Below are 21,747 nucleotides of genomic sequence, written 5' to 3'. Positions count from 1 at the left end.
CTTTAACTACTGGACCACACAGCCTCCAACATATTGAATTGCACACCGCTTCCCAAAAACCGAGAAACCAAAAAATGTGACATTTTGAAATCTAACATGAAATACTACTGAACTACTAGCATGGCTTCCGGTAGCCTTTTTTTTTTTTTTTTTTTTTTTTTTGCGATGTCATTTTGTAGTTCTCTCAAAGAGACTGAATGTACTACGAATTTATTTAAAGATGTTAATAGTCAAAAAAAAGCTAAGTACATCAGTTTTTTTTTCGATTTAGGATTTTAGGTTCACCACTACGTTTTGAAGCACCGGTGTCGATGCTCGACGAATTTATGGTTATGTGCATCGGTGTAGTAATGTTATAATGCTTTACAGTTGTCAACGTGTTACAATAATTACCACGTATCAATGTGTAATGGTACGTCACCAATGTTATTATGCATAGTTACAGTGTTATTATGCATTATTACAATTTTATGCATATTTACAATGTTATTGTGCAAAATTACAATGATGTTATGCATAGTTACAATTTTGTGCATAGTTACAATGTTATTATGCATAGTTACAATGATTTTATGCATAGTTACAATTTTGTGCATAGTTACAATGTTATTGTGCATAGTTACAATGTTATTATGTATAGTTAAAATGTTATTATGCATTGTTACAATGTTATTATGCATTGTTAAAATGTTATTATGCATTGTTACAATGTTATTATGCATTGTTACAATGTTATTATGCATTGTTACAATGTTATTATGCATTGTTACAATGTTATTATGCATTGTTACAATGTACTTAAAGAGTAAGTAGCGGGGTTCCGAAAAATCTAACGTTACACGTCCCCCACGTCTTGCTACAACTGTTTCAATAACGGACCTGTCATTTATTCTTTTCATTGTTAACATCCTGACAACGTTTTACGCTTATAAGTTTAAAGTCTGTTTCAAAGCTCTTTTCAAAATGCCCGCTCTAGTGCACTGACAGCGTCAGGATAATTGCCAGTATTGTCAAACGGGCAACACAGCGATAACAATCCGTGGCGTGGTTACAGAACAGAAAAACCAGAGCACTTATGTTTTGTTTTAGTTTTTTTTTTTAATCACTTCCTGCAGATCTCAAACCCCGGTGCACTAGAGCGGACATTTCGAAAAGAGCTTTGAAACAGACTTGAAAGTTATAAGCGTAAAAAGTTGTCAGGATGTTGACAATGAAAAGAATAAATGACAGGTCCGTTATTGAAACAGTTGTAGCAAAATGTGGGGACGTGTAACGCTATATTATCGGAACCCGGGCTACTTACTCTTTGATGTGTAAATCTTTTTGCACAATATGCGATCAGATATCAAAAAAGGCATAGGGATAGGGTTGGGGGTTGGAGTGGTTTGGATATTTTCCGATGGCTGTTTTCTGTGTTGTAGGTGTGGATCGATGCCGGGACGCAGATTTTTTTCTCCTACGCAATCGGACTTGGTGCTCTCACCGCACTCGGCAGCTATAACAGATTCAACAATGACTGCTATAAGTATGTGCCTTCCTGTACACCTGAGTGGGTTGAATCAGAAAAAATACAGTGTCCATACCTGGGCTTTAATGATGCATTGTGTGTCGACAACACCGCATTGTGTGTCGACAATCGGCAACACCGCTTGTAAATTTGCATTTTAATTCTTCACCAGAAGCAACAGATTATAGTTACCAGTGTTCTTGAGTGATGAATAAATGTGATTTTATAGTTGGTAAAAGTTTCCCATCATAAAAGCATACCAAAGTGTAATAAAGCACAGTGAAAGCATAGGTAAGCATTGTAAAGCACAGAGAGGTCTGGTAAAGCATAGGAAAGCATTGTAAAGCACAGAGAGGTCTGGTAAAGCATAGGGAAGCATTGTAAAGCACAGAGAGGTCTGGTAAAGCATAGGGAAGCATTGTAAAGTACAGAGAGGTCTGGTAAAGCACAGGGAAGCATTGTAAAGCACAGAGAGGTATGGTAAAGCATATTAATAAACATGGCTACACTGAGTAAACTAAGATAAATACATAATATAATCATGCATAATTATTATTGGTTGATAGAATTATTATTTGTCATTTTTACTTCTTTTTGACACTGTGTCCTTCAGTTTTAACCGACAGCTGCTATATAAATAAAATCAAATAAACTGAAATAGAATTATTTATTATTCTAACTGAAACCCAGGCTTAAGTCATGATGGGCAACGGTCTGCATGTCGATTTCAACAGATATTCATTCCTGCGCTCTCTCTTCTAGGGACGCCTTACTCTTAGCTCTCATTAACAGCGGCACGAGCTTCTTCGCTGGCTTCGTGGTCTTCTCAATCTTGGGGTTCATGGCTGCGGAGCAGGGGGTACACATCTCACAAGTGGCGGAATCAGGTAGGGGTCCCCGTTACCCTCCCCGTTCACCCCCACCCTGACCCGGTTTGCAATAACCATGTGACCATGTGTTAGACAGCACCAGGTACACATCTCGCTACCATAGACATTATCTTAAGATATTGGTTTCCTGGTCAACAGTTGTGTGTTCTGCCTGGGTTTCTATGGCTGTTTTTGCTTCATTCTTTATCCTGCTGGCTTTGTTTTCCAGTAAAGTTTTTGACTGGAGCTCTTTGTCAATGCCTTTGGAGAAAATGTGTCAAGTTTTGTTTTTCTGGCAAGCATGGCAGGCAACGATCTGAAAAAAAAGGCATTGGGGTCAATTCTTGTTTTTGCAATTCTAATGTCATTTCTAATTCCTTTTTTTTTTTTTTTTTTAAATCAGTTCCTTCAGAGGAAATGAAATTGATATTTTAGACACGTATTGATAATAATTTCTGCAATTGTTCAGCCGCTTTCGTTCGAAGCCAATTAATTAACTAAAAGCGACTTCAATTAAAGTCATTTGTTGCCACTGTGAGAAGCTCATTTTAACAGAATACTGCGAATTGCCGGTCAGTGATGTGTTGGAATTGATTACAAGGGAATTGAGAATTTATTTTAAAGAAGAATTGGATTTAAACGACATTTTTGATTTAGTATTGAGTGATTTATAGTTATAGATGCTAGAGATTGTTGTAAAAAGAACACTGCAGGGAAGTGAAGTAGGGAAGAATTTCAGTGTCGCGCAGGCTTGATCGCACAATGCTTAGATACGTTTTTGTTTTTTTGTTTTTATTTTTAGTAAGATACAGTTTGATATTCATGACATTATTTCCTAGACAAACCATATCGGTGTAACAATGTCCTGTTTATTTTTTGGAAGTTGGAATTTCAGGGTGTCCCCATGGGGACCCTAAATATATATATAAAAAAAAAAAAAAAAAAAAAAAACAATGCGAATGAAAGAAAAAGTTTTTGCAAAGAGGTGCATGAAAAAAAAGAAAACCCTTCAGTGATATCTGAGTCTCTCTCAAATGTATTCTTTAAAAAAGAAACCGTTTGAACGACCGCTCAGTTGTGCCTGAAGGGGTTAAATACGATTTTTTTATTACATTTTCATATTATAAATCCACAGAGGGGTTGAATATCAAACTCTGTTTTATACAGAAAAAAAAACATGTTCGCTACCCCTTTTTAGGACCTCCTAAAATACGTAGAAAATAGACTTATACAAATGTTTTTACAGTAAACATTTCTGAGTAGTGTGCGTGTATTGTGATTATAAGAAATATTACACGTTGGGTATGTTTGCTTGCATACTGATGACCTTAAAGAGGTGGGTAGGAAATATAGACTACAGCTGCAAAGTGAGGTTCTGTTAACTTTAAAATAATATTCTTAGATTTAATTAGATAGACAACAGCATCCCAAAACCTTCATTTATTACTAAACGGACTTCAGTCAAAGCGAAGTGAAAACTCTAGAATTCTGGAAATCTAAATTCTTGTTTGTCTACAATAATTACGATGTTAAATTATGTTTTAACTTCCGTTAACTGCGTCTCTCTCTCTCTCTCTCTCTCTCTCTCTCTCTCTCTCTCTCTCTCTCTCTCTCTCTCTCTCTCCTGGGTTTCCAGTGTTTTTAAAAAACAAAGTCAAACCAATCTCCCACAATACAGGGGGGAACTGAATCACACTTAAGTGATCTACAAATTGTGTAACCCTGGAAGACCTTTGTGTGTTAGACTCTCACTTTGATAGCTCTGTGTGTGTGTGTGTGTGTGTGTGTGTGTGTGTGTGTGTGTGTGCGTGCGTGCGTGTAGGCAAGGGGGGATCCCTGCCCCTTGGGAGAGGGAAGGAGGAGGGATGGGGCCCTGCAATTTAATTAAACAAATTACTTGCAAAGACTGTTTCAACTATAGTTGCTTAAGAAACGAACAAAAAGTGTTGTTTTTCATACAATTCATATTTATCCTTATATATATATATATATATATATATATATATATATATATATATATATATATATATATATATATACACACACATATAATTTCCCTTTGCTTCCCCCTCCCCCTCATTTGTAGTTATATTGCCACATTTCCAAAGATTTATGAATGGGGTTGAAAGCTCAGTGTGTCTTATAGTAAAGACAGTGCGGCTTGGAGCGCAGGGGGAGTCACGTGATTGGGGTTCGAGTTATCTTGCCGATCTTGGCTTTCGCACATTAGCTTTCGCAGGGCTGTACCCTGTTTAGGTTACATGTGGCAGTCGGGTTGGGGAGACTCCAACTGGGTATTTTCAAATTGGGTTGAAAAAAGAGGCCAAATGAAAACGTATAGCGGTTAGAGTTCCGTCACTTACAACAATGTGACACAAACAGTATTGGCCATCTGCGACCTTTGTGAATGATTCATTTGCAGTTTAGGCTGTAAACCTCAGACAGGAACCAGTTTGGTACTGGAGTGATTTAATTGGGGAAATCTAATGGAAAGGTGGCATGTGGCTTAGGGACAGGAATTTGAATACAATGGTGTGCAAATTTATTAGAACACCCCATTGCTTCTGTAGTTGTGATTTGTTGCGCCTATGAAACCAAACCACTGGAACTGAAAATCTCCAAAAACGGTCAAATTAGTCTGTTTTATTTGAAATTTTTAAAAGTTTTTTAAAAATTTGAAAAGTTTTATTTAAATGCACAAGACTTTTTGTTTACCTAATTAAAACACAAAGCGGTCTAACATTTTCGCACTTTGATTATATATCGCTGGATACTGAAATTCTCACACCCAGAGGTTTCCATGCAGGCATGTATTTTCCAATGCAGGATGAGTCTATACTCCACGTGACAGATGTTGACGTGGATTCAAATACATTATAACGGAGCTAGCTTACTGTACCATCAGGATGGTTGACACACTAGAGTCTCAAGAAAGCGTATGGTAACTGCTATCCATAGCGTCTGTTTCCTAACTATAAAACACACAATCATAAGCCCACTAAAAAGAAAGTGGGACAAAGGATTTGACCAATTTTATATATATAATATAAAATATAAAATTTTTTTAAAAAAAAAAAAAAAAAAATTGTGAATTTTTTGTTTGTTTTTTTTTTGGGGGGGGGGGGGGGGGATTTTTTTTTTTTTTTTTACATTTTTTTTTTTTTTAATTAAAAAAAATTATCTAACCAGGAAATGCCTCTTGAGATGATCACATCTCGTTTTCAAGAGGGGTCCTGGGACTGACTCTCCAGCAGGTAAACTTCTGTTATTCAAATGACAGCATTCTCACCCCCTAATCTAACCAGCCAATGAAATGAGCGACAGCCAGTACCCAATCCACTCTCGTACCCGACAAAAACAGAGGCTTCGTTTTAGTATTCAAAAGCAAGAAGCAAAAAAAAAAAAAAAAAAAAAACAGATTTGCAGACTAGGGTTGTTCCATTTATCTCAGTTTTGAGGAACACAAAAATACCCCTTTTTAAAATTTTAAGTTTCCACAGCAATGTAGATTATTGATCGATCTTTATTTCTTACAGCGCCTCCCCCTGGGTAAAAAATTTACAATTTACAATTTTGAGAAATCGTAAAAGATGATAAAATTCCCCTTTTAATACATAAAATAATAAACATTTCTTTTTAATCTTATTTTTTTTTTAAATTGAATGCATGTTAAATGAAGATGCGACATTTATGCAGTAGTGCATGATATTAATTGGTTGTCACTGCTGAAGCTGTAATGTTATCAATGAGTATAGGATGCCTAAATAGGGATCTAGGACCACTGTTTGATGTAATTGAGACAAGCAAAATAACATCCTTAGGAATCAATTGCAGCTGTGGCCAAAAGTTTTGCATCAGGACGTAGTGGATGTTAAAATCTGTATTTTTTGGGGGATTTTTTAACATAATTTAGATCCTTTATTTAACATTGTGTAATCAAAGACGCTACAAAACGATATCGCAAAAAGTTTCAGGTTAGAAATTTTGATCAGTTTTTCGTTATATGGAAAGCTACAAAGTGTAATTCAATATGTTAACGAGGTAACATTCTGCAGCAGGTTTCGTTCGACTTTGTGAAGCAAAGTATATTCTACAGAGTGATACAAAACCTCGGGGCACAGCTGTAGAGAGAGCCAAAGTCTCATTTGTACAGTAAATCATTGCGCATATTTCAAACCATAATCCTGTACTCTCAACAGCAGATGTAAAGCAAAAAAATATATATAGCAAACTCTAATAGGGATAACACAACTAAATTGTCAAGTCAAAATATATGGGTCATGTGTGTACTGTGCAAATGTATCAGAACACCCCATTGCTTCTGTAGTTTTGATTTGTTGTGCAGATTAAATCAATCTACCGGAACTGAAAATCTTGGACAATTGTCTACTGCAGAACTCCTTAGCCAGGAGCCAGTGATCATGTGACTAGTGCTAATAAGATAGATTTCAAAGCCTCCATTCGCGCTGCGATCGACTACAACTTAAAGATAGAAATACAGTTAACTACCTTGCAAACAGAGTTAATAAATGAAATAAATTCTCAGACAATAAAACGTTTTTTCCAATTGACCGTTTCCGTGTATCTACAGTAGCTGCTTTCCATCAGTAAAGCCAGACACTTGTGTGCCCTTTCTCTATGAAGTGTGTTTGTGTGCGTACAGCGGGAACCCCCTTTTACTTAGGGGTGCCCCGTCTTCTCTGACCCCCTCTCTTCTTGTTTCTTGGTAGGCCCGGGACTGGCGTTCATAGCGTACCCCAAAGCAGTCACCCTGATGCCAGTGTCTCCTCTTTGGTCAGCTCTGTTCTTCTTCATGCTTCTGCTCTTGGGGCTGGACAGTCAGGTAATACCCACACAGCACTGGCATTTTAAAGGAGTCTAGTATACAGCTAACATAATGCTGCGATGCACTGGCAAAGCATAGCGACATATATAAAACAGAAAAACATGAGAATTGTTTTTTTTTTTTTCTCTTCGATGTCAAATGACCCGGGTTCTAACGCGGCTGTTTCCTTGTCCTCCCCTCTCTCAGTTTGTGGGGGTGGAGGGTTTCATCACAGGAATCTTGGACCTGTACCCTGGAAAATATTACCAGCGCTACCGTCGAGAAATCGCGGTTGCCCTCTGCTGTACACTCTGTTTTGTTGTTGACTTGTCCATGGTCACACAGGTAAGACCATGAGAGAAACTCGACTTTTTTACATTTATTTATTGTGCACATTTTTACAAAATACGACATGTGTTTGTTTTACTCACTGCTGGTGAAAGTCTTAAAAAGGCGGAAATATTCTACAGTTTAGCATTTCCAGGTAAGCATTTAACCCTCTGTGGTCCTACAATTTTCCCTTTCCGGTCCGATGTCGACATCAAATAGACGTCAAGCTCAGGTCTCTAGTCGTTTTCTCTACGGAAAAAGCCAGGAAAACCTTTCAATGGCAGAGTGAGACCGAAAAAAATGGGCGTATCTCATAGACCCGTCCACTACAGAGATAACACGGACACAAACAGAGGAGAGAGCTGCTTCTGCATCCAGCGCTCAAAGAATATCACAGACATCTGCAGAGCTTTTTTGAGATGTTATAGCAATAAAATAATGACTTGGATCACATTATTGAGGAGTTTGGTGATAAAACGAGTGATCAGGAGAGGATTTATCAGTATGCACATCTATAAAGAGGTATGTGAAAAATACAGCGAACAAGGGGTGGGGCTTGGCTGGAGATGCAGTACTGAGTGTCCTTTTGCGATTCAACACCTTTTAAACCCGTTTTACTCTGAAAAAAAAAAATTAAACAGCGCGTGCGAAAATAAATTGGATCCGACGCGCCTGACAAGCGTTGAATAAACGGACCGCAAAGGATTAAATATTTAGGAACATTTTGTTGTATAATAACTCTGACGTGTATGATCATTTCTTTATGTGGCCATATATTTCTGCTTTAATACATACAAATAGCTTGAAACTTTGACACTGAAATAAGGAAAGATTGGATCCCTAACCATCACTGCTGTGTAGATAACAGCAATCATTCACCAGTGAATGTGTTAATTTAGCAGCTGCTGTAGCAAAACAAGGGTGAGCTGGTTTGCAGTGGTACTGACGCCCTTGGCTGTGTCTGTTTGTCTGTCTGTCTGTCTGCAGGGAGGGATGTACGTCTTCCAGCTATTTGATTATTACTCCGCCAGTGGGATGACCCTTCTGTGGCAGGCATTCTGGGAGTGCGTGGTTGTCTCTTGGGTTTATGGTAAGGCATCAGTACTGCGTTTTATAAGGAAACGGTCCTATAAGGAAAACCTGGGAACAGCCAGTTTTATAAAACCGCTGGATCTTAAAGGGGACCTCTTTATTTGATTGTGTTACATTTTCACATGTGTTGCTACTGTTTACTGTAAGGTGTGTGGGTTTTTTTTTAAACTTTTTAAAAAACTTGCATTCTCTGCCTCAAGGTGGCTTCCCGTGTACCCTTATGGACTGCTCAGAACTACACTTCCCATCACCCTCCTGCTCATACATGTAACTGAGATGGATTTACCAGCGAGCAGGACGACGATGGGAAATGTAGTTCTGAGAGGTCCGTGCGGTTACATGGGAAGCCATCTCGGAGGCAGTGGAATGCAGTTTTTTTTTAAAAAGTGTTCAAAATGTAAAAAAAATAAAACAAGCCACACACCTTTCGTAAACAGTTGTAGCAACACATGGGAACATGTAACAAAATAAAAAGGTCCTTATTTACCCTTTAAGTTTGTTCCTTCTGTGACATAATTACTATCCTTTGCTAAAAATCGTGCAGGGATAGCAAGGTACTGAGTTTAAGCTTTGTTGTAAGACCAGTAATATAATGACGTTTTCTAAAGAATTTCTCTGTATACTTTAGTGGCTATATTTTTAAAGCAATTACTAAAGACTTTGATTAACAGCTATTTTGTAAGAGGCAAACACCTCTTAATTTTGCAAAACTAGAACCATTCAACAGTTATATATTTCAAGTCCTCTTAAGCCTTTTTCTCCTTTCAAAAAATATGATCATTAAAGAATAGAGGAAACTCTTTCAAAAATATGGCCCTTGGGCACAAAGGCATCTTTGTACTTAATTATAATTTCCGCAATTATACAGAAAGGCTTTTAAAAAGCTTTCATAGAGTGCTTCTTCCTATGAATCCACTTTAAAAAATCAAACCATGTCTTCATTCATCAGCTGACTGCTTCCCAGGCAATCGCTCATCGTTGTTAGTCAAACATCAGTGAAAGGCCATGAGTACCAATCCATCATTTATCCTGGTCAATCCGTCATTTATCCTGGTCAATCCGTCATTTATCCTGGTTAAGCCGTCACTGTTAAGAACACATCACAACGTCAGCCAATCCGTGACCTCCTTTTTCTCAAAGCCGTGGGAAACGCATTGACACCAAATGGGGCTGATCCCAAAAACCGAAGCCAAGTTCCAAGAACCTTGTTTTCAAGGCAATTCTATATTTGTTCAATCGGTCTTGACAGAAGTCTATACATTCACAAATGGTCTAGATAAAGTTAACCAAAGACACAACTTCAAATTTAGCACCAAGTTTAGAACAGGATGTAGGAAGCACTTTAAAAAAAATTTTACACAATTATAAATATGCGGCATAGCCTACCAGATTAACTAGTGAATCACTGGGGATAATTCAAAGAAAAAGAGATTCTGTGTCTTTAAATTAGTCCCCCCTCCCCCTCCAAGCTAAGTCACATGGCTCCCATCTCCCGCACAACTGCCTGATTCAGTCACTAGTCCTCTTGCTGCGATGAAAAGAGCATTAGGAACGTCTTCTATTGCAAACTACTTCTTTAAGAAGCCGAAAATGCTGACGAAGACGACAGCAACAGACAGCGCACCGACCACGACTGTGGACACAAACACACGCGGCCCCTGACACACGCAACCACGACAATACTGCAAAGCATTCTGACAAGGTGGAGAAAGACACTTTGTAGAAATTAGATCAATGCATTACCTTATTATATGTGTGTTACTAGAAGTTCAGTAGACAAATAAAATGGGAATTCGTTCAGGAATAACTTTTAAGAAAGTCTGTATTTTGCTAAAATGATTTGCAGAGCCAGACAATGGTGTTGCGTTACTGACAGGTCCTTCTCTCTCTCGCTGTCTCGCTCTCTCTTGGCAGGGGCTGATCGGTTCATGGATGATATCGCTCGTATGATTGGCTACCGGCCATTTCCCTGGATGAAGTGGTGTTGGTCAGTCATCACCCCATTGGTGTGCATGGTAAGACCTGAAGTCTACTGCTATAGCTCTGGCCAAAAGTTTTGCATCACCTAGAATTGTAGAATCGACCTTTTCCAGTCTCATGTCGGACCCTGTCCGATATCATCAAAAAGACGTCAAGCGCAGGTCTCTAGTTGTTTTTTGTCTGGAAAAAACTGCGAAAACCTTTCAATGGCCGAATGAAACTGAAAAAAAGGGCGTACCTCATAGCCTCATCCACTACAGAGATAACACTGAAATCGCTGGCTGCGAGCGCCCAAGACGGAGAGCCACAGCGCGCTGCCCCAGTCAAGCCTCCAACATGCCGATCGCACGAAGGCGCTGCTCTCTTCACAGACGTGGCATATTGGTTTTTCTCTGTGATTTTCTTTATTGCTTTTATTCAAGCTTGCAATTCAACAGTTGAAATCACTCCGTATCCAGCATCCAATCAACTGTCTCACTAATTAGGTTGATTAAAAGCTTCAGTCACTCCAGCGTGTCGTGGGCAAGGATGAACGATCGAGTGATAAAAAAGAAACCAGAAACATTGTCAGTGTCCATCATTTATATACCTGATTTCTTTTCGAAATAAATGTGTTATAATAGGGATCAGTTTCTTTTGATGCTCGCTATTTTGAAACTGTAAGTCTGAATCGGTTTTATTCAGTGTTAGTCTGAGCGTTGTGACATTGTATGAATCCCTGTAAAAGTGGGGCAGTCATTTCCATTGTTGTAAAAATCTGCCCTACCACATGCTATTACATTTTCATATAGACCGTAAAACTAATTGCTGTAACTGCAGGATTTGAATCTCTCTGTCTCGCCTGCAGGGTATTTTCTTGTTCCACCTTGTCAATTACAAGCCTCTGACCTACAACAAGACGTATGTGTACCCCTGGTGGGGAGAGGCAGTGGGCTGGGTCCTTGCCCTCTCCTCTATGCTGTGTATCCCGGTCACCGTGATCTACAAGCTCTTCCGCACCAAGGGCACCTTCAGAGAGGTCAGTGTCCCCGCCCGACAAGACACCACACCTGCCACCGCTGGTTTTACTTATCATGCCGTGTCGTGCCATACTATAGCATGCAATACTATGCCATTCCACTCCATCCAATCCCGTCCTACACCATCCAATCCCATCCCATCCTATACCATCCAATCCCATACCATTCCATCCCATCCTATACCATCCAATCAATCCCATCCCATACCATCAGATACCATGGCTTTAATGATGCATTGTGTAACACTTATTTTAATTTTACATGTTAATTCTTGACCAGAAGCAACAGATTATAGTTACCTATACTCGAATGAAAGTGTCTTAAGTGATGAATAAATGCGATTTACAGTTGTAAAAAAAGCACAGCAAAGTGTAATAAAGCACAGTGAAAGCATGGTAAAGCATAGGGAAGCATTGTAAAGCACAGAGAGGTCTGGTAAAGCATAGGGAAGCATTGTAAAGCACAGAGAGGTCTGGTAAAGCATAGGGAAGCATTGTAAAGCACAGAGAGGTATGGTAAAGCATAGGGAAGCATTGTAAAGCACAGAGAGGTCTGGTAAAGCATAGGGAAGCATTGTAAAGCACAGAGAGGGCTGGTAAAGCATAGGGAAGCATTGTAAAGCACAGAGAGGTCTGGTAAAGCATAGGGAAGCATTGTAAAGCACAGAGAGGTCTGGTAAAGCATAGGGAAGCATTGTAAAGCACAGAGAGGTCTGGTAAAGCATAGGGAAGCATTGTAAAGCACAGAGAGGTCTGGTAAAGCATAGGGAAGCATTGTAAAGCACAGAGAGGGCTGGTAAAGCATAGGGAAGCATTGTAAAGCACAGAGAGGGCTGGTAAAGCATAGGGAAGCATTGTGAAGCACAGAGAGGTATGGTAAAGCATAGGGAAGCATTGTAAAGCACAGAGAGGTCTGGTAAAGCATAGGGAAGCATTGTAAAGCACAGAGAGGTCTGGTAAAGCATAGGGAAGCATTGTAAAGCACAGAGAGGTCTGGTAAAGCATAGGGAAGCATTGTAAAGCACAGAGAGGTATGGTAAAGCATAGGGAAGGCAAGCATTGTAAAGCACGAGAGAGTCTGGTAAAGCATTAATTGTACCCTTTTTTGAACCAGGTAAAGCACAGAGACAAAACTATTCTAATTCTACAATTCTAATTTATACCCACAGTGTGACGGGGTGAAGGCCCCGCACAGGGGTTGTGTTGAGTTGGCAGGGAAGGGGTTAATCTTTCCCCGCATGCGAGAATGTGGCTGGAGTGAACAATGGAAGTGCAAAAGGACATGGTCATAGCCAAGGAGTTCCAGTTTAATGCTTTCGTGAACATAAAACAGAGAAACAAAAAGGTTTAAACACAATGAAACAGCACTTGTAGGCTCGGCATTCACCATCGCTACTAAGCAGCATCTGATACAAAAGCAACACACAGGTTACTCACCCCAATTCACTCGCACAAACACAACCCTGGGCAGGGCCCCTGTCCTGTCACACACAGTATGTCAAAATGTAAGAAGAACTTTGTCCTATATATCGACCCAGATTCAGCCCATCTTGCTTGTTTGGTCGTTACTAGCTTATTGAATCTCATCAAGCAGCTTCTTGAAGGATCCCAGGGTTTCGGCTTCAACAACATATATATGGATTTTCTTATATCTTAAATACATAGTTGGTGGGGGGGGGGTCATCAGAAAATGGGATCCCTCTTCGATGCTGTCCTGACGGACTGTGCGTGTGTTTCAGCGCTGGGATCACCTGACCAAGCCGGTGTGGGGCGGTCATCACCTGGAATACATGTCCGAAGACACGGACATCAAGAGCCTGGCCTCGCTGACCCCCAACTCGGAGGACAACAAGGTCATCCTATTCGAAAGCGTCATGTAAACCCCACCCACCGGTCATCTCATCTCCATCAGAGCACATGCAGCTTGTACCACAGGCATGGAAATAAGACTCCTGCTGACCCATTCCTGCTTTTACTGTGAGTTTAATAATAAGACACACCTGAGCTTGTTACCTAGACATACTGGGGCTAATCAGGCTCTTAGTAAAACCTGGAATGGGTGTAAATGCTATGCAGCAGGAGTCTTATTTCCATCCCAGTACTTTGACAGAATTCTAACAGGCATTGCATTAGAACCAAGCATGTATTCATCACAATATCAATGTGTGTGTGTGTGTGTGTGTGTGTGTGTGTGTGTGTTGTGTGTGTGTGTGTGTATATATATATATATATATAAATATCATATATAATATATATAATATATATATATATTGCTGCACGTGTCTAATTGATGTGCTATATATATATTTTAAGCTCTTCAGTGACTTCTGCGCTGTGAGCTATATGCAGACTCCTCCCATTGCATCCTGATTGGCTGATAGAAATGAGCTCATGAATAATGCTGGATATTGTGTCCCAGCTTTGCGGTACACTTCATTACAAATTAATAACCTGCTTTCGGTTTCAACCAATCAGAAACGAGCAGGAGGGGTAGCGAAAAACGCCAAAACTTGAGCGAGAAGCAGCAAAGTTCAATTAGGACCCCCACCGAACATGCTTTTAAGGTGTTCTATGTTCTGCCTGCCGGAATTCTGCCAAACACAGCTATTTGAAAAAAACAAAACAAAACAGAAAAAAACGATCAACGGTAATAAAAACTGTAATCCAGAACAGGCTATGTTTGCACAATGTTGATCTTGCTTGCACCTTTTATGAAAAAAATGAATCGTGTTAGACTATTTTTTATTTCTGTTGTTTTATTATTATTGTTACTACTTTATTTTGTGAATGATTTCATTTGTAAATATATGTATAAAGAAAGAATGGGTTGATGCAGTAAATAACAAAGGCTGTTTTTCTTGATGCAAGGAATGAGACACACAAATATGCAATAGGATGCAATGGAGAAGATATATAGGGTAACATGGGACCTATTTCCCTTCTGTATTGCCTTTCTCACTACTCAGAAGCAACACATTTATCCAGAAAATTCCCATCCGAAATCCTTGCGATTTTACCCTACATGGAGGATTCCTAACTAACATATACATGTGCCATTCCACGAGTGCCAAGCTGAAACCCTATTTATTACACTCTCTAACATTATCACTGCTTACTTTTACTGTTGTCTAGCTGAGCAAATAACACCCAGCTGTTGGGCATGTTTTCCACAGTAATTACTGAGTAATTGATAGTAATCGTGTCTTTGGAAGAAGCCTTGAGTAATGAGAATGCTTGCTCATGAAGACATAAACAGTTATGCCTCGTCTCAACTTAGGGTTACCAACCGTCCGGTTTTGGACCGGACATCCGGTTTTAAGGTTATTTGGTCAGAACCACTGACCGGACAGCAAAAGTCTGGTTCTTGCGAATCTTGCTTACTCACTGTTCATTGCCGTTTGGATATTTCCATTCTCGCTGAGCCAGTCCACTGTGCAAACATTTTAACTTTTTTTTTACTATCTGTCCGTTAAGTTTGATAACTACACCGAAATGTATTCTGCTTGATTTTGCCATTCACTGCTTAGCGGGATTTGATTACAGAGCATCTATTTTTAAAAAATCACACATAGCACTGTCTCATCCGAAGGACTGAGAGGTTCAGTGACTCGCTCAGGGTCACATACAGCTTGTCAGTGGCTGAGCTGGGATTTGAACCTCCTGGTAACAAGCCCCTGTCTCTAAATTCTTTCTCTCACTGCTTCTTGTCGAGACCTCATTAATAAGATTGCTGACCGACAGCTGTGTAAAGACCTAAAATCAAAAAATAGCCACAATCGCCTGTTCGGCTTTACTCAGCTTCGCTTGCCTGCATGTAAATCAATCCCATAATCCAACGTGACCTTTTACTGATGCACTATGACCTTGCTACTACTTCGTGGGTCAAAGTGGCATTGAAGCGCAGACAGACTCCCTTAATTGCACCTCGCCCAGACCGTCCACCAGCAGAGACAACGCATTAAGAGTTATGCTGTACAGCTTTGGACTATCAGAAGCCTGTATTAGTCTATTGGTCGTGTCTGTTTATCTGATTTGAATCTGGTTCACACCCAGAAAGCAAAGAGAAGTGAATTGAAACCAGAACTGAAAAGGCCATGTTCACACATTTCACCTTCATTACACTGAGGAAGGCATCAGCCGAAACCTTTGTACATTTCAGGGTTGGTAATCCGCTCCTGGTCTTTGCTCCAACCCTGTTCTATGTTTAGTTGAACCAATTAAACCTCCATCTAGACCCTGAAGCAGTTCACGATCTCATTTTACCAGCAAAACCTGGAGTGGAGTAATGGCCCTCCAGGACCGGGATCGATAGGACACCCCTGGTCTACATGAATTGAGCTTTTCGTCCATGTCCCAACACTCAACCCTAAACGTTTAAGCTAGACAATTTGACGCTGACGAAGGACAAAGGCTTGACAAGTTTGTCTGCTTGATTCTTTCCCTTTAGTTCAGTTTAGCAGCTAAAATGAACCGGACTGAGCCATGTGGAGGTACAAGACTCCCGTAAAATCTGTTCTGAATGGATTCCAAACAGATGTTTCAGTGCGCTAGAGAAAGTGTGATGTCACGTTACCAGGGCAACGAGGCCTGTGGTTCGACACAAACCTGATCTATCAAGTACTGTATATAAGAAATTATTTAAATATTTTTCCTGAAATAAAATATTCATCATGGTATTATAATCAAGGTTTGATATGTATGTAGCCATAATATTAATAATAATAATAATAATAATAGTTACTCATAATAATAAGACAGTCCTTGTACACAAGAAAAACTGTAACATGCATTAGTAGAAGCAGAACCGTACATCATGTTTACTGTAACTTTTTCGGTTCATTGCTGAATAAAACAGGAACATTGTAAAAATGAACTGGCGATGATATGACGCTGGTTTTTTGTGAACCAGGTTCATGGTCGTTAAGCCCGTTGCTAAACAAATGACACATGGACTTTCCAAGCGTACTTGGGAATTGTGGGGGAAATAAGCCAGGATAATAGGCTTTCGCCAAGAATTATCCCAGAAAATGTGACAATGCTAAGTTTACTTCCAGGCTTAAAAAACACTTGTAAATAATAATATAATAATAATAATAATAATAATAATAATAATAATAATAATAATAATAATAATAATAACATTATTAATAATAATAATACAGATTTTCCCAGAAACTTTGTATCCACTGACTGTATTCTGCTGTAGAAAGCACATTATCTTTTCCCTTTAACTATATCGTTAACTTACACTAATTTTGTTAACCGCAAGTCTAAATGTAGCTGTTCATTCTGCAAATACAGCCTTCAGATGCTTTTATGACGCCTCAATATAAAATAAGAAACTCAAGCCTAACACATTTCTGCTCTCACAGGCCTCACTTGACAGTCTTCAAAATAGGATGCAGGGATTATATGTTGGAAATGTGCGCTTCGACGACTTCGGAAAACTTTCACAGCATATGGTAGCATATTGATTTACAACGTATCAAAGTACATAAATACAGCTTGAGTTCGGTACAGTTTGGTTTGAATCTGGTTTCGCCCCTTTACATCTGCAGAGAACAAAGTGAAGTGAAGTGAACTCAGAGTATGCAACACGCGGTTCGTTTCAGCCATCCCTCGATTCTTAAACACCAGGTCAGAGCACTGATGAAGGCATCGGCAGAAAAGTTTGCCTACTTCCATAAAAGTGAATAGAATAAAACTTACTAAAAAAAAAACAAAGCGAGCCAGGATACAAATGTACAAAGCAATCACATGACAGGGATGGAAATGAGACTCCTATTGCATAGCAGTTTCACCAGGTTTTAATACAAGCTTGATTAGCGACAGTGTTCGTGCAGGTAACAATCTTGTGTGTGTGTGTGTGTGTGTGTTATTAAACTCCTATTAAAACCAAAAATGGATCATCATACTGCTATGCAATTTCCATCCCTGAATTAGCACTATGTGTGACCTTTTTAAAAGTATTTTAGGTTAAAAACATATGCAAAATATATTTGTGTCGAACATAGGAAATATTTAACCCAGCCTAAATAATGGTTCGTATATTTTTTAAAGAAAGGACAGTTTTCATATCAGAGATATTTTTTTTTTCCCATATAGAAATTATTTTCTAAGCCACAAAGATGTAAAGAAATATCAAATCATATGTATGCCAAATGAGTTTAATGCATGCACATAATGTACAGCGTATATCGAATGTATGTAAAAAACATATCTGTATATTAATTTAACATGCCACTGTCTATTTTAAACATATAAAACAATATCGTCATCCACTGTATATATGTCAAGCAAAATGTGGAAATGTATATATATATATATATATATATATATATATACACACACACACACACACATACATTTAGCACTGTTGAGAATGTAATAGAATGATTGTTTAAAGATGGCATTCACAATGTAAAATTGATGCTAATTAGAAGACTTAAAATGCATAGGATTCTATGCAAATAAAAAAAAAAGCTGTTTTTGCAAAAATATCTCTATGGTGGTTTCATAGCAAACATTTTTTAGGCTGTGTCTTGTAGGCAAAATGTCTATCTTCTAGGGGCACCCTATTTGAAGGGTTTACCGCCAACAATAAATTGTCGAAAGCCATCGAAAAAGCTTAAACAATCTTCCTTCTTCCAACATCATAATTCTGTAGTTTAACTAATTAGGGCTCTCACTTGTTACTTTTGGTCAGTGTTACTGTAATGTACTTCCCTCACTGTTATCCCTGTCCCCTTTCTCTTGTAAAAGGAGCTTCAGGCTTCACCACTGTGACTTGTGTGTGCGTCTTCTTCAATGTGGCAATACAAATAAACTGGAACTAACAAAAGAAAACCTGACTTCTCTGTTTTTTTTTCTTCCAAGTGAAATCTAAGAAAACAGCCTTTTTTTTCAATGTGTGTTTAAAATAACAACCAGAATGATATCAGGCACAAGCTGAAACGCTTGTCTGCTTGACTCGGTTTCTCATCCAGCACACTGATGAAAGAACTAGCCAAAACATTTGTCTACTTATAATAATAATAATAATAATAATAATAATAATAATAATAATAATCTTTATTTTTATATAGCGCCTTTCATAGTGGACCACCATCACAAAGTGCTTTACAAGATACGAGACTAGGGTGTGTGAACTATGCATCAGCTGCAGAGTCACTCACAACAACGTCTCACCCCAAAGACGCAGCACAAGGAGGTTCAGTGACTCGCTCAGGGTCACACACAGCGAGTCAGGGGCTGAGCTGGGATTTGAACCTCCTGGTTACAAGCCTGTTTCTTTAACCACTGGATCTAACTTATATAACTTTTTGTTTTGTATTTACTGTTTTCAGATTGTTTTGCACTGTCTGAATGCTTCGTCTCTTTTTGCCGTTGATTTCAGACAGCGTTGCACTTTCTTGATCACCTGGAAGTTGAACTTTGCCCCCATCTTTTGAAGCAAAATAAACTGTCAAAAGGCTTTGGTAATAACCGATTTCAAGAAATGTATCTCCTTCTGTAAGGCCTTTTTGTAGATTTTCAGACAAAATTCCCATGATCCTTTTTTGCCTTGCTCAAAACAGGAATGGGAATAAGACTCCGATTGCATAGCAGTTCAATCCATTCCTGGTTTTACTATGAGTTTAATAAGACACCTGAGCTTGTTTCCTATACACACGGTGACTAATCAGGCTCTTAGTAAAACCTGGAATGGGTGAAACTGCTATGCAATAGGAGTCTTATTCCCATCCCTGGCTTTTTAGGTTTTCAGTGCAATGAGGGCTGCCATATTAAGACTGCACAGCATTTCTTTCCTATATATATATCCTTTGTCCTCCGGGTGACACCAGTCTCTTTGTGAGAGCTGTACGTCACCGCTGTATTTAGCCTGTACTGTACAAGCAGCTGAGAAAACTGCCAAAATTAACCCCTCATTTACATCACCACCCCACAAATCACAAGGATGGGTTGCTAAGGTAGAAAAAAAGAGGGACTGCGAGAAACTATTCAAAATTAGGGTTATTAAAAAAAGCCGTCATTTTAAAGTGCTTCATTTTTTTCTGTCCCCTAAACTTTGCGGTAATGCTTTCAAACAACGGCTGTAAATTCCTAATGAATTCCCTCTGAATCCCACAGCAAGAACACCTGAATATCTGCAGCCATTCGCTTTGAATTCAGCCCCCTGGTAATTCATGTGGGTTTAATTACCCCCATTTATTCTATGTTCCTTTTGTAACAAATGCTGTTGGTCACATGTATGAGGCGTGCATTCCTGCATGAATGAGCGCTGCTCGCAGTCTCCTGGTGGGCGCAGTAGAGGGTGTGAATACGTTTACTATACAGCAGTGTGCAAATGTATTCGAACACCCCCATTGCTTCTGTAGATGTGATTTGTTGCGTGCATGAAATCAAACCACTGGAACTGAAAACCTCAGATTTAGTGTCTATTTCATTGATGAATTTTATGAGCCAAACAGGCAATTCACTTAAAATAAGACAAAAGGAACAGACGGTAAAATGCATGACTTTTTATAAGTTGTCTGATTAGAGCACAAAGCGGTCTAACCTTTTCACACAGGAGTGCCTGCTGTTTCTATATTATTTCCCGATTACTGAGCGGAAATTCTAACACCCAGAAGTTTTCATGCAGGCAGGCAGTTATATAAAGGTTATCAATGTGAGATTTTGAGGTGTTCCAATACTTTTCAATTTCAGTTCTCTATACTACAATGTTTTGAAGCGTAGGTGTGCCCCTGCTGTATTGAATTTCCTGACTCAAATCTCACAACCAAGTACCGGGTTTCATGACAGGTTGCCCCCTGTATTCAATTCTGCCTGCTAGGAGAAATGAAAGCAGGCATCTTTGGGATTGGATCCAATAGCCCTTAATGGAACTCACAAACCACAGAGAGAAGTTCCAGGAATCATGAGATCTTGTAAAGTCAGTGAAGGAGACTCTAGTTAGGCTAGCTGCAGTGCTGTACCTTTCTGGGAGTTAAAAGAAAAAAGTGGCATGTGTTAGAAATTGTGCAATGATGAGGCGAGTGGTGGAAGCGGTTCTGAATTAAAGCAAGATTTTATTAAGGCAGACCGACAGGGGCATTGCAATGACAATGCAGAGAGACAGGGGCACTGCAATGGCAATGCAGACAGAGAGATAGACAGACAGACAGGGGCACTGCAATGGCAATGCAGACAGAGAGATAGACAGACAGACAGGGGCACTGCAATGGCAATGCAGACAGAGAGATAGACAGACAGACAGACTGGCACTGCAATGGCAATGCAGACAGAGAGATAGACAGACAGACAGGGGCACTGCAATGGCAATGCAGAGAGACAGGGGCACAGCAATGACAATGCAGAGAGACAGGGGCACTGCAATGACAATGCAGACAGAGACAGATAGAGAGGGGCACTGCAATGACAATGCAGACAGATAGATAGACAGGGGCACTGCAATGACAATGCAGACAGAGATAGATAGACAGGGGCACTGCAATGACAATGCAGACAGAAGACAAAAAGACAGACAGGGGCACTGGAATGACAATGCAGACAGGCGGGCATTGCAATGGCAATGCAGACAGACAGACAAACAGGGGCACTGCAATGGCAATGAAGACAGACAGAGACAGGGACACTACGGATAGAGAGACAGACCTTAAAAGACCTGTTAAGGATTGCACATTCTGTTTCAAATGAACTATCCATAGATTAGACTTCCAAAAAAGCAGATGAAAACTAAGATCAAGTCTTGGTAAATATACAAGGTCTGTGATACTGCATCCCACTACACAAACTGTGAGAAAGGTATTCTAGACTGCAACGCATTGCCAGGAGTCTACACAGCTCCATGCAGGCACAAAAAGGCTTTCTCCATAGCCTATTCATTGTGAAAGACACATCAATCAAAGTTAATCTTTTTTTCCCCATGTTCTTAACATGACAAAAGGAGTCGGTCAATGCCTTTGTCAGCGTTGAAAAGATGAAAAAATGTGATTTATTAAGAGGCTGGAATGGCTACAGGTTCCACTAGCATATAAATGAATGTCAAAATATCAAACACAAATTCAAGAGTTTATTTTTTAACATAACTGTATTGTAAACCGTTGTGCCCACCAAAACAAAC

At 39.4% G+C, this 21,747-nt stretch overlaps 1 protein-coding gene across 2 annotated transcripts in view; it reads left to right on the top strand.

The window, feature by feature from the left end:
• The window catches only part of LOC121328767 (sodium- and chloride-dependent creatine transporter 1-like), a 37,888-nt gene extending 24,262 nt beyond the window's left edge, over positions 1-13,626 (top strand). For both annotated transcript variants that reach the window (XM_041273813.1, XM_041273812.1), the window contains exons 7-14: positions 1,422-1,525; positions 2,270-2,394; positions 7,107-7,219; positions 7,409-7,546; positions 8,519-8,621; positions 10,538-10,638; positions 11,451-11,621; positions 13,361-13,626. In XM_041273813.1, the coding sequence (XP_041129747.1) occupies positions 1,422-1,525; positions 2,270-2,394; positions 7,107-7,219; positions 7,409-7,546; positions 8,519-8,621; positions 10,538-10,638; positions 11,451-11,621; positions 13,361-13,501 (996 nt within the window). In that variant the 3' untranslated portion in view covers positions 13,502-13,626. The remainder of the gene's footprint in view (positions 1-1,421; positions 1,526-2,269; positions 2,395-7,106; positions 7,220-7,408; positions 7,547-8,518; positions 8,622-10,537; positions 10,639-11,450; positions 11,622-13,360) is intronic.
• The last annotated feature ends 8,121 nt before the right edge of the window (positions 13,627-21,747 follow it).

Source organism: Polyodon spathula, chromosome 16 (genome assembly GCF_017654505.1).
Source record: "Polyodon spathula isolate WHYD16114869_AA chromosome 16, ASM1765450v1, whole genome shotgun sequence".
Lineage (NCBI taxonomy): Eukaryota > Metazoa > Chordata > Actinopteri > Acipenseriformes > Polyodontidae > Polyodon > Polyodon spathula.
The sequence above is the reverse complement of the archived record's forward strand: the minus strand, read 5'-3'. Positions and strand labels throughout refer to the sequence as shown.